The following is a 13,124-nucleotide window of genomic DNA, read 5'->3' as shown; positions in this document are numbered from 1 at the left end:
GGTTCACTGAAGATTTGAAGCTGAGAATTCGTGAGGAGCAGCTTGAAATTGGAGGAATTCTTCAAAGGTATGTTTTCAATGAAACCCTCTTTTGGAAATTTGGTTGTGCATGCTTTTAAAACTCAAGTTAAATGTAATTAGAGTGCTTATTAATTTTAATTGCTTCCATTGCATGCTTCATATTCCATAAGAACCAACATCGTATCACCGCAGTTTTGATTGGTTTGGGCGGTTCTGTCAGTTTGGGCGATGTGAGCTTGCACCCCTAAGAACCAAAGAGGCCTTAGAATTCTTACGTTCAGACCTTTATGATCCAATTAAATATTAAGTCAAGAGGAAGGTATGAATACTTCATCACTTTTACAGATGACTATTCTAGATTTGGGTACGTTTACCTATTACAACATAAGTTTGATACACTTGAAAAGTCAAGAAATATAAGGTTGAAGTTGAGAGTTTATTGGGTAAAAAGATAAAAGCACTTCGATCAGATCGAGGTGGAGAGTATATAGATATGTCATTCCATAATTGTTAGACACAGTTTGATCGATGATGAGTTATGCTTCTCTATCTAATTCGTTATAGGGTTATGCAATGGTGACTACAACCTATTTTTTGGACCAAATTCCATCCAAAAGTGTTTTTGAAACACCTTTTGAATTATGGAGAGGACCTAAAAGTAGTTTAGGACAACTCAAGATTTGGGGGCATCCGACCCATGTGCCAGTGGCTAACCCAAAGAAATTGAAACTACGTTCAAAGTTATGCCTATTTATAGGCTACTCAAAAGAAACGATAGGTGGTCTCTTTTATGATCCAAAAGAGAATAAAGTGTTCATATCGACAAATGCTACTTTCTTGGAGGTAGACTACATTATGGAGCATAAACCAAGAAGTGGAATCGTATCGAATGAACTTTCCAATGAAACTACTGAAACTTCAATAAGAGTTGTTGAAGAACCCAACACTTCACAAAGGGTGTTGATGTTGTTTCATCTAGTCAATCACATTCTTCTTAAGAATTAAGGGAGCTTCGATGTAGTGGAAGATTTATTACCTAACCTTCTCACTATATGGGTTTAATAGAAACTTAAGTTGTCATACCAAATGTTGGTGTCAAAGATCCATTAATCTATAACCAGGCAATGGGTGATGTGGACAAAGATGAATGGACTAAAGTCACGAATCCTGAGATAGATTCAATGTGTTTCAATCAAGTCTGGGATCTTGTAGATCAACCTGATAGGGTAAAGCCTATAGGTTGTAAATGGATCTACAAGAGGAAGAAATGTGTAGAATGGAAAGGTGTAAACCTTTAAAGCTAAACTAGTGGTAAAAGGACATACCTAGGTTGAAGGAGTGGATTATGATGAAACTTGCTCACATGTTGTCATGTTAAAGTCTCTATATATATTCTCTTGTCTATTGCCACATATTATGACTATGAAATATGACATATGGACGTCAAGGCTGCCATTTTGAATGGTAACCTTGATAAAAATATCTACATGGTCAAAAGCAAAAAGTTTGCAAGCTTAATCGGTCTATCTATGGATTAAAGAAAGCATCTCGATCTTAGAAAATAAGATTTAATACTATGATTAAATCTTATGGCTTTGACCAGAATATTGATGAACCTTGTGTATATAAAAAAATCATTAATAGTTTAGTAGCTTTTTTAGTATTATATATGGATGATATCCTATTCATTAGGAATGAAGTAGGCTTATTGAATAATGTTAAAAAATGGTTGGTTGCACAATTTCAAATGAAAGATTTGGGTGAAGCACGTTTTTTTTTTAAGGATCCAGTTCATTAAAGATCATAATAACAAAATGCTAGCCTTGTCACAGTCATCGTATATCGATAAAATGCTTGTCAGGTATTCGATGCAGAATTCCAAGAAGGGTTTATTACCTTTCAAACATGAAATAATCCTGTCTAAGGAATAGTGTCCTACGACACCTCAAGAGGTTGAAAAGATAAGACAGATTCCCTATATATGCATCTATAGTAGATATCATCATCTATGTCATATTGTGTACTAGGTCAGATATTTGCTATGCGGTGGGAATAGTCAATAGATATCAATCTAATCCAATATTTGATCGCTGGATGACGGTTAAAATTATTCTCAAGTATCTTAGGAGAACAAGAAACTATATACTTATGTATGGTGCTAAAGATTTAATCCTTATAAGATACACTGACTCTTATTTTTATATAAATAATGATTCTAGAAAATCTGCATCAGGATCAGTGTTCACTCTTAACAAAGGGCTATAGTATGGTGTAACATTAAGAAAGATTGTATTGCTTACTTTACCATGGAAGCAGAGTATATAGCTGCAAAAGAAGCTGTTTGGGTTAGAAAGTTTTGACAGGCTTGGAAGTGATTCCAAATATGTCAATGTCAATCAGCCTATATTATGATAATAGTGGTGTTATAAAAAAACTCCAAGGAGTCTTGGAGCCATAAGAGAGGAAAGTATATCAAGTGCAAGTATCATCTCATATAGAAGATTGTGCAACGGGGAGACGAGATAATCACAAAGATTGCTTCAGAGCACAACGTTGCTTATCCATTTATGAAGGCCTTCATGGCTAGAGTTTTTTCAAGCCACCTGAAGAGTTTGAGTCTATGGGATATGAGTCATCTTGTCTAGGCAAGTAGGAGTATTATGGGGTATAAAGTATACCCTCGTTTTAGGACAAGTGGGAGATTGTTGGTATAAAGTATGCCCTTGTTTTATGCCCTCGTTATAGGCCTTCAGCCTATACTATGATAATAGTGATGTTATGGCAAACTCCAAGGAGCCTTGGAGCCATAAGAGAGGAAAGCATATCGAGCACAAGTATCATCTCATATGGAAGATTGTGCAACGGGGAGACGAGATCATCACGAAGATTGCTTCATAGCACAATGTTGCTTATCCATTTACAAAGGCCTTCATGGCTAGAGTTTTTTCAAGCCACCTGAAGAGTCTAAGTCTACGGGATATGGGTCATCTTGTCTAGGCAAGTAGAAGTATTATGGGGTATAAAGTATACCCTCGTTTTAGGACAAGTGGGAGATTGTTGGATTTAGTGTCATGAATCTCGTGGATCTTGTAGTTTGTAATTTGTAAATATAAATTATTTATTCAATAAAATAAGCAGTAGTTTATTCGACATCTAAAACGCATTTACTCAATCCAATAAACTAAGATCCAAGTTATTTTATGTAGCTTGAGCAGTATGTGGTAGACACACAAGTGGATTGTCTTCAAGTAATAACCTAAAAGGTCTGCAGTATATGGGTAAAATTAGATGTTTTATCTTGGTGACACTACGGATATAACCCACATTGTAAGTGTTACAAAAGTTGTATGTGTTACACATGATTTGATCCAAATCGTTCATATGGGGACATATGAGTAGAGGTATCTATACAAAGAGTTTGTATAAGACTAGACCGAAAAATGATTAATCACTCTTTATAATACCATTAGCTGAAGAGACTAACATTTCATAATATGACCATAAGTAACTCGATCTCAATCCTGAGTGAGTTATGGACTCCTATCTATAGGGACAATCCCTTAATTTGTATGGGTGAGAGTGGCCCGAGTCACCGACTTAAAAAGCCTACCATTTTGGGGATTTGTCCAAGTAGAAAGCTTGAAACATAACTCCGCAAGATAGAATTCGCTCCTTTTCGCTTTCAGAAAAAGTAGATGAATTGCTCTCTTAAGTACTAACTCTAGGCTTGGAACAAAGGGCCCCTCCCTCTCATTGGCCCGAGAGGGATTTGTTTATAGTAGAACCATAAACAAATTGTTCATTAAAGGATCAGTGGGACTTGAGAAGAAAGATGTAGTTACAGGGGTAAATGGTAATTTTGACCGAATTGTAATTACGAGCAATTCTTGAAGGATTGACTTATTGATGATTGGTTATATCCATGGACACAAAAATATATTTATAGTGCGAAGACTGTAGTTGTACATCTTTAGTGGAGTGACCCATAGTTAATTAATATTGATTATATTAATTAAAGAGTTTGATTAACTTAATCTCGAATCATTGGAGCTTTTAATTTGTAGGTCCATTAGGTCCCCTACTAGTTCACTAAGGGTAAAACAAGGATCAATTGATTTTGAAATAATCATTGGAGCCTAACCTTTTAATTCTATAAAATTAATTTTGATTTTTTCCAATCCCAATTCAAAGATAAAAACGTTTAAATGCTTCCGCATTGGGATTCAATCCCTTTAAGCATCTCATTCTCTCGACTGGTTCTCTGTTCATTCTCTCTGCTATCCCATTTAACCAAGGAGTCTTAGGAGGTGTCTTTTGATGTCAAATATCATGATTTCTACAATACTCAACAAAAGGTCCACAATAGTCACCTATATTATCTATCCTAATACACTTTTGACTTTGTACCAGTTTCTCTCTCAACAAGGACATGAAACTATTTAAACACTTGTAACACCTTATCTTTAGTCTTCAAGATATAAACCCATATTTTTCTTGAATGGTCATCAATAAACATCACAAAATATGATGCACCTCCAAGTGCTTTTATTTTCATAGGACCACACACATCATAATATACCAAGTCTAGTACATTTGGTTTTCTGAATGTTGAGACACCTTAAAAGTGGCTCTTATTTGCTTTCCTGCTAAATAATGAGGACAACTTTTTAGGCGTGCACTCTTTATATTAGGAAGATTATTTTTTTTTCTAATATCTTCAAACCTTTCTCACTCATCTAACTGAGTCTTTTATTCCAAAGCTCAACACTCGCTTCATCATCCACTGTATTTATATCACAATCAGTGATCTTAGCTTCCATATCATATAGTGAGGAATATTTCTCTCCTTAGCTACCATCATAAAGGCTTTAGTAAGTTCTATTTACTGTTATAGAATGTATTGCAGAAACCTTTTTCATCAAGCTTACCTTTTGAAATCAAAGTCATTCGAATATCAAGAATGTGTTTCACATTCTTCAAAATCAGCTTAGAACTATTATTGTTCTCCAAGTGTATATCTCTGATGTCAATTACTTTTTTTTGTCATTACCCATCCTAATACTACCGAAATCACCAGGTGTATAGGATGCAAAGAAATCCCTAATTGATGTAGCATGCACTGAGACTCCACTGTCAATCACCCATCTGCTCTATTGTGTAGCAAGATTTATAACATCACCGTCAAATACGATGTAAGAATCTTTGGTGGCTATAGTAATTGTGTCTGCATCACTAGCATCGTCATTCTTCTTTTCCTTGTCTTTATCATTTTTCTTGTCCCTTTTAAATTTTCGAAAATACTTCTTTATATGTCTTTTCGCATGACAATGGTAACACTCAACATTTGCCAATCGATCACTTTTACTTTTGCTTCTTTCTTTACCCCTCGGACCTTTGTTTTTACTCCTCCCCCCTTTTTTAGTACCAAGAAAATTTGAGTGTGAAGAAGAGCCCTATGACTTTCTTTTCATCTATTCCTTCAATATGCTGCTTTTTACTATGTTCATACTTACTACACCATTTGGAGCGGAGTTCGATAAGGAAATTCTAATATCTCTCACGAGTTTAACAATGTACCAAGAACCCATAACTCGTATATAGCATCCTCAAACTTGATGTTCATCCTATATAACAGATTCATGATATCTTGGAATGTATTCAAGTGATCTAACATGGATGTTCCATCTTGATACTTCAACTTCATCATTTGTTTAATCAAAAACATTTTATTAATACCAGTTTTAGGGGCACATAGCGACTCGAGCTTGTTCCATAGAGTTCTGTGCATGAGTTTCTTCACCAATATGGTTTAGAAAATTATCTTCTACCCAAATTCTCATAATCTCACACACTTTCCTATGGCATAATTCTCATTTCTTATTCATTTTATCGACAGGCTTCTATTCAGAAAAAATTGAAAGATGCAAATCACTCATATAAAAATATCTTCCATCGTTCTTTTCCAAACTTGATGATTTGACCCATTAAAGGTAACCATCTTAGCTAAACTAGTATCCATATTCAACACAAGACAATCACAATTAAATTAACCAACACTCTGACACCACTTTGTTGGGATAAACATTATATCTTTTGGATCAATTATCCCACTCTTGTGAATCTAATAGAATACTAATCAACTAGAAATAACAACAATAGCAATCAAATAAGAACACAAGTAATTTTAATGTAAGAACACAAGCAATTTTAATATGGAAAACCGTCTCAATGTGAGGAGTAAAAGACCATGGATTGAAGCTCAAAATCTCTACTATAATCAAAATAATAGGTACAGTGAGTTCTCTTTAATTACAACTAGAGGCATACATAAAATATATCTCAAGATTAACAAACTTGCCAAATAAGAGCAACAATAATGAAGAATAAATTAGAAAGATCTCACTTAATGTTAGTAACCAATTATCCACTGTATCTGACTATAAGTAGCTTCAAATGAAATTTCCACGTTCAGATTGAAGACCTTCATTAAGAACATGTTGTCAAAATTTCAGCTCGATTAGACCATGGATTGACCCCAACAAGCTGAAAAACATTGTAGTACAAATGACTTCTTTGTTCTAATTTTTCCTTATTGTCATTTTTACTTCTCTCAATTTTCATCTGTCAAAATAACAGACGACTTCAAGATTATTTAAGAATAATCTAAAAGTCAATTTTTGGGCCTTAAATGTTGGGCCTTCACAAATTGTGAAATGACCCAACACATAAGATATTGGGAGGAGGCATAAGGGAACGTACATCTCAAAATGAAAAAAATCAAGTCTCGAGTTTCAAGTCGACTAGATGAGCTCAATGGATAACCAAGTTGAGCTCAATCTTCAAGCTGACCACACAAGCTCATCTAGCGTCTTGTAACCTCGAAACCCACAATCTCCCTAACACAGCCGGTGTTATACGTAACCACAGGTAGGTATTAAAGAAAGGACAACCTCGAGTCTCGCAATGCCCTTGACAATTCTGCTATCACATGTAACCATAGTCGTGTGTCAGAGAACAAGCTTATAAAAATTCGACCACCCCATAGGCAAAGAGTAAGTAATCCATAAAGGAGAGGGTCAACCTTAACTTCTTTTTCATGCTTAGCTAAATTTATCAAACTTACGTATCAGGGTATAATAGGCTCAACACTACACCAGTGCGAGGATCTCTTACATAAGTCAGTTTGGACAAGTTTAAATATCAATTCAAAAAAAAAAGTGAGTGAGAGGTCAAGACTACTAGACACTCGTAATGAAACCCAACATAAACGAGATCCAAGTGCCAACAAGTTGAAAATATGAAACCTGACTATTCTACTTTGGTATCACTATTTTTTTTTTTTTTTTTTTTTTTTTTTTTTTGTAATTCCTAACTACTATGGAAACAGAAACATGATTTTAGAAGTATAATAGAATATATATTCTTTTGGAAGGAGGAAAATCATCAAATATGGGACGAAACTATGGAAACAAAAAAAAATTAATCAAATAAATAAATATAACAGAAATTGAATTTGCAAAGCCCCATGCCCGATAACCACTCCGGCACGCCCACACTTTACAATTTAATTTAATTTTAAGTTTACAAAATAACCCAAAAATAAACGAAAAAGTGGAGATGCAGGGTATCGATCCCCGTACCTCTCGCATGCTAAGCGAGCGCTCTACCATCTGAGCTACATCCCCGTTATGGGAATGCTCAATAGATATGTAATAATAAAATGTGAATTTCTGCAACTTTCGATTTTTTTTTCTGAACGTGTTTGATTAGGTCAATGTAATTCTAATTTCTTTAAGACTTTCTAATAAATCGTTTGACCTACTCAATAATTTTTAAAATTCACAAATCTCTTGAACAAAAAAGTGAAAATTCAAAATATAAAAGACATTTTTACCGTTTAGAGATTAAGAAATAAAAGTTCGTGGACCTATACAACAAGTATTAAAATTTAGCTAAGGTAAAGAATTTTAAGACAGTGAATTAACAAGTTTTAATTTCAGATTTTAATTAACAACTTGTTTAGAGATTAACAAGTGTGCAATTCTTGTTCGAGACCATTTCAAATTTTTAATTTCTTAGTTTATTATTATGAAATAACAACAATGAAAAGAGATAGCTGCCAAATGCAAACATGAACAACTCGAAGTTAAAAAGGTTGAATCGAGAGAATTAATAGTTTTTTTTTTTTTTTTTGGTAAAAGAAACATTTCATTGATATAAGAGGAAAACCCCAAGCAAGGATATTACAAGAAAGATCTCCAATTACTAATTGGAAAAGATAAATTGAACTGTGCAAAAAGGTGTGTTAATTTACACCAAGAAAAAGCAGTAGATCAAACAAGTTCTAAAAAACGAGCACTAGAAGAACAAGTGTCATCAAAAAGTCTTCCATTCCTTTCACCCCATAAGCACCAAAGGAAGGCACGAATGAAAGCCAACCAAAGCATTTGTTTAATACCACCAAAAGGATGACCCACTAAAACAGAGATCAAGGCATCAAAAGTATTATTAGAACAAGTGAAGGACCAACCAAAGGCAAGAGAAGATTCCAAAAGCTAGTAGCAAAAGGACAATGGAAGGGACATTACGAAAGTTGAGAAATTACATCAGTCCAACACAGTGTCAAGACAACTAGACAAGTAACGATCAAAAAAGCATTCTTAAACTTAGTAAACACCATTCCCATATTCACAGTACTACTATACACAGTCATTACAGGCCACCAAAAACACAAAAAAAAGAACTTCAAGAGAGGAACTCAATACAAGCATCCATAAGGATAGATAGACCATCGATCACTAAAATTTATTGTCTTTCCCTAAACCTTCTAACTTTCAGAAGCTTCATCATTATGGCCGACTATATGAAATCGGAACCGCCTCCGAAATGCTCCAGGTCCGGATGAGTCCCTCCTCCTGGTCTCCGAGGATTTCTGTAAGAAATGGAAGAGGAAACATCCAAGTTAATTAGCCTGCCAGTCCAACTAGTTTTTTCTTCAAAGTTGTCTCCTAACACTAATTGTTTTCTATGAATGACATATGGGCTAATTACTATATCCTTAAGATACATGGTTCGATTTTAGTCGTCACAACATTCAGCAAATGATAAACGCTAATAGAGAATTATTAATCTAACATTTAAGTTTAGACCTCAGGAACACCAAAGAGTGCAACCATATGAAATGGCAATGTAAGGATAATTCCAAATACCTAACAAACCGATTTGGCTCGAACCCAGGAACATCAGGTGGACCGTATGGATCAAAACGAGCACCTGGAGGAACACCCCTGTTGTTTCAGAAAATTTAAGAGTTAGCAGCAATTGTAATGCAAAGATGAAAGTGTGTGCGCGCGTGTGCGTGAGAGAGAGAGAGCTAATCGACTCACGGCTGCCCGCCTTGAAAACCAGGTCCTCTACCAATTCCAAACCATCGCGGATCATTAGGTCCTGCATTATAAAATTGTAAAAGAGTGAAATTATGCTTGTTTTCAATCTAATACTAGAAGAGAGAATAACAATTCACAAACCTATAAGCATGCTTCCATCGCCGCTAAAACCACCTCTGAAGTTATTAATTGGAAAAACAAAAACAAAATTAGCATGATATTTTGCACCTACAACTAAGGTTGTTAAATCGTGAAATGGAACACGTATTGAAATGGAATTTTAAGGTATAACATATGGAAATGTATCGTGTACGTAAGTTTTAATTTGATGAACAACGTTTAAATATAAATATAAATAACAAAGTCCAACAAAGAGAAATAATTAGCCAAACATTAAATTAACCCTAAAATAAATTTGAAAGCATATCTAACTCCAAAGCTTTAAACACCCAATAAAAAGAACATCAATCAACTACAAAATAAGTATGAAACTTTGAAGTTTAAAAACAATAAAACTTCTTTGAAAGAATAAAATTTTAACTAACGGTTAGGATGGAAAGAAATGAAGAGTCACATTACAATTATGTTGCACCTGTATACATGATAGAAAAAGAAGAATTTATTAAACTATTAATTATAAAAATAATAATAAAAAAAAAAAAAAGGAGTTAATGCTTTGAAATTGAAATTGGTTAATAATATTGAATAATGATATGAATCACACATACAACACTTGTCTTTTCACTTCCACTCTTTCTTCACGCCTCCTCTCAAACTTTTTCATTTGTCTCAACTACTTCATATTCTTCTTTCTTCTGTCTGCTTTGTTCTTCGTGACTGCTTTGCACCAATGCAGGTCTCTGTTTCTTTTTCCCTTTCTTTTTTCTTTTAATCACCGACAACTATACATTGTCTTCTCCGGCTAGTAACGCAACATCCAACGTCCACGAGGTATTTTTTTGTCGTCGTCGTTTTCTTTCTTCACTTTTTGGTATTTCTTGAATCAGAAAATCCGATTCTTGAAACGATTCACATGATTCAACTTTGAAATCGTATGATTCTTATTATTTTCGATTCACACTCGCAATCTGTATCGATTTCTCTCCATTGTATCAGACGCTTTTAACAACCATGCCTACAACAGCCACATATACAAAGATTATCGATGAATTTAAATAAATTACCTAGCGGGGTACATTCCAGCACCAGGTCCAGGGAAAAGATCGCCACCACCAAAGGGATTAATAGGAGGAATTACAACTCTGAGAGAGCAAAAAATCAGCCACGTTCAGACTATGTCAACTCACTCATGTGATACAGACTCATAGCTAAATTATTTGTAAGGAATCTTAGTCATGATTCTAAATTGATAGTTAACATTGTCTGCAAGGATTGGACAAAAGACACAAAATCCTAGCCAATAAATATTACTAAACATTCGACCATCACAAAGGAAAACAGCACCTTCTTGTGTCAAACTAATCACAGCATATAAATGCTAAGAGGAACTGGTTTCTGTTTGAAGTGGCAGAATAAATTCAGCAAAATAAGAGTAATATCAAATTATGCCAAATTGACAGTTTCTTATGGGTATCAGGCCTGAGAGTGAAAGGAACCATATCATGCTAACAGAAAAGGTGGGAACTAATCAGTTATGTTAGATTTAGATCTCTCGAAGGTTGAGAAAACCATCACATGCAATGAAAGCATGACCAGTGATCGTTATCATTTTTAACACAAGCATGGTGCCCGAAGCTAAAATCACACAGATCTTTCCTCTCCCTGGTGTGATCTACCCATGAAGGGGAAAGCATGGTATCATGAAAATTTCATAAAGAAAAATGGCATTCAAATTACTGTTCGAAACTTAAATACTAGCAAATTTGAATGTTAGGGGCACAAGACAGTGATAATGGCACCCAACACAAATCTAAAACCATGGTAGTATATAATAGTTAAAAACTTCAAGTCAAGACCCAACATATTTCTAAAATTATGCCATGATATTCTGTGAGTGCAGATGTGTGAAGACATAGAGATAGAGACCCTGAAGGATCAATCAGTGGACCAGGACGCTGGGGAATTCCATAAAGAGGCATATTCGATGGGGGACTACGAGTCTCAGGGATTCCAGAAGCGGGCTCATTTACAACTGCAGATGATCTTTCACTACTCTCTGCCCTGCAAATCACAAAACATGTAGAATGCAAAGAATCATATTAAAGTACAATTGCCAGAGGCATAGATTTTTTCCATACCAGGTCACGTGAATACTAGAAATGGGATCAACTGACTGTCATTTGAGTTCCATAGGAAAGATCAAATCTTTATAAACCGAATATTAACTCAACATAAGAAACTAAGGATATTGCAACATCCTAAAACAATTTTGAAGAGGTAACGCATGAACGTGAACTCAAAATTCAGCAGCATGAGCAAATTGTGTGTAGCTTTCAAAACAAAAGGGTAACTTAAATTCGATTCATAAGTATAACATAACACGCCAATGAATAAGAATCACAGAAAGATTAATCGTAGTAGGTACACCAAAATGCCTCTTAATAACTTCAGTAAAAATGAATAATGAAAACAACGTACGTATAATCACTACCTTGCAGGATTGCTTGTCGTAGCTTTTGAAGAACCATCCAATTTAGACAATATTTCCAAGTCCAAGCGTTTCACCAGTTTATCCAGATTTCTGTACTGCGTTGAATAGTTACTTCCCCCATTCGGATTGACGATTTCTTCAACGCTAAAAATTAAAAAGAACAAAAAAACGAAATTAAATCTCGAAACAGGAAAATTTACTCATTTTCCAAAATAAACAAAGATCCGGGAGAGCTTACTCGATTTCAAGATGCAGCGGCTCCGAATTCTTATCAATCAAGGCATCAATAAGCAATTTCCCGTTCATAACCAGGCACTTGACTATCACCTTCTTCCAATTAGCATCCTTTTCAAGGTTTGCGTAAATGTATGCGTATTCATCCTCTAATTCGTTCCAGCCCTCGATACTAACTTCATCTAAACCCCCAATCAAAGACTCAGAAATACTAAACATGGGAAGAAATCTAAAGTGTTGTTGTCAATGCAGAAAGAAGTCATACCCGTTGAGGGAGAAGAAAAGGCGGCCTCAGTAAAAGCAGAAGGTCCGGTGGCAGTCAGCACGAAGCCGGAGGCGAGAAATGTGGCGTGAACGGCAAACGCGACCTTGTCATAGTCATTGCGAAAGCTAGCCCTAGTTGCCCTGATGACGGCCATAACCGATTGCTCGTTCACCATTTTTGTGTCGGTTTTGCAGATTCTTTGTTCTTCTGGAATTGAATTGAATTCCGACGGACCAAAACGAAAGAGAGAAACCGAGCGAGCGTGCAAGTGAAGGGGACACGTCTAAATGACTTTGGTAGCAAGAAAAGTTTTAAGTCATTAATGAGTTGCTATTAGTTTCAAGTAAATTTTGGGGAAAAATATGTTTTTGTCCCATAATCTTTAGTTTTTATTTTATCTATAGTTTTCAAAATGTTATAGTTTTTAATCTTTGAATTACAGGTTTAATTTCAATTTAGTCTTTAGATTTTAAAATATTTAACAATTTTATCATTCGAGTTTTGTTTAAATTTGATTTCTAACCTTAAGATATATACTTTTAACCTGGATTTTTAATTAAATACTCACTTCCAATCTTTAACATTAATATCCCCACAAGTTCACTAC

At 34.8% G+C, this 13,124-nt stretch overlaps 1 protein-coding gene and 1 non-coding gene across 2 annotated transcripts; both read right to left on the bottom strand.

Annotated features, from left to right (window-relative positions):
* Positions 1-7,633: 7,633 nt before the first annotated feature.
* TRNAA-AGC (transfer RNA alanine (anticodon AGC)) lies at positions 7,634-7,706 on the bottom strand. Its single transcript has one exon. It is a non-coding gene; the product is annotated as a tRNA-Ala (tRNA).
* An 871-nt stretch (positions 7,707-8,577) lies between these two features.
* LOC120074435 (proteasome inhibitor-like protein) lies at positions 8,578-12,892 on the bottom strand. The gene is made up of 9 exons (XM_039027554.2): positions 12,518-12,892; positions 12,257-12,434; positions 12,019-12,162; positions 11,454-11,588; positions 10,592-10,669; positions 9,549-9,583; positions 9,408-9,468; positions 9,231-9,308; positions 8,578-8,953 (listed from the first exon to the last, which is right to left on the bottom strand). The coding sequence occupies exons 1-9, from the start codon at positions 12,690-12,692 to the stop codon at positions 8,881-8,883; spliced, it is 957 nt and encodes a 318-aa protein (XP_038883482.1). The 5' UTR covers positions 12,693-12,892; the 3' UTR covers positions 8,578-8,880.
* Between the last annotated feature and the right edge of the window lie 232 nt (positions 12,893-13,124).

This window comes from Benincasa hispida, chromosome 3, assembly GCF_027475165.1.
Source record: "Benincasa hispida cultivar pf3 chromosome 3, pf3_genome.v1.1, whole genome shotgun sequence".
Taxonomy (NCBI): domain Eukaryota; kingdom Viridiplantae; phylum Streptophyta; class Magnoliopsida; order Cucurbitales; family Cucurbitaceae; genus Benincasa; species Benincasa hispida.
Note: the sequence above shows the minus strand (reverse complement) of the source record. Positions and strands in the feature narration are given on the sequence as shown.

Coding starts and splice junctions, on each gene's coding strand:
- LOC120074435 (XM_039027554.2), bottom strand. CDS start 12,692: ATGGTGAACGAGCAATCGGTTATGGCCGTCATCAGGGCAACTAGGGCT. Junction 12,435..12,517: donor CTTTTCTTCTCCCTCAACGG/GTATGACTTCTT, acceptor TTGGGGGTTTAG/ATGAAGTTAGTATCGAGGGC. Junction 11,589..12,018: donor ACGACAAGCAATCCTGCAAG/GTAGTGATTATA, acceptor TGTGATTTGCAG/GGCAGAGAGTAGTGAAAGAT.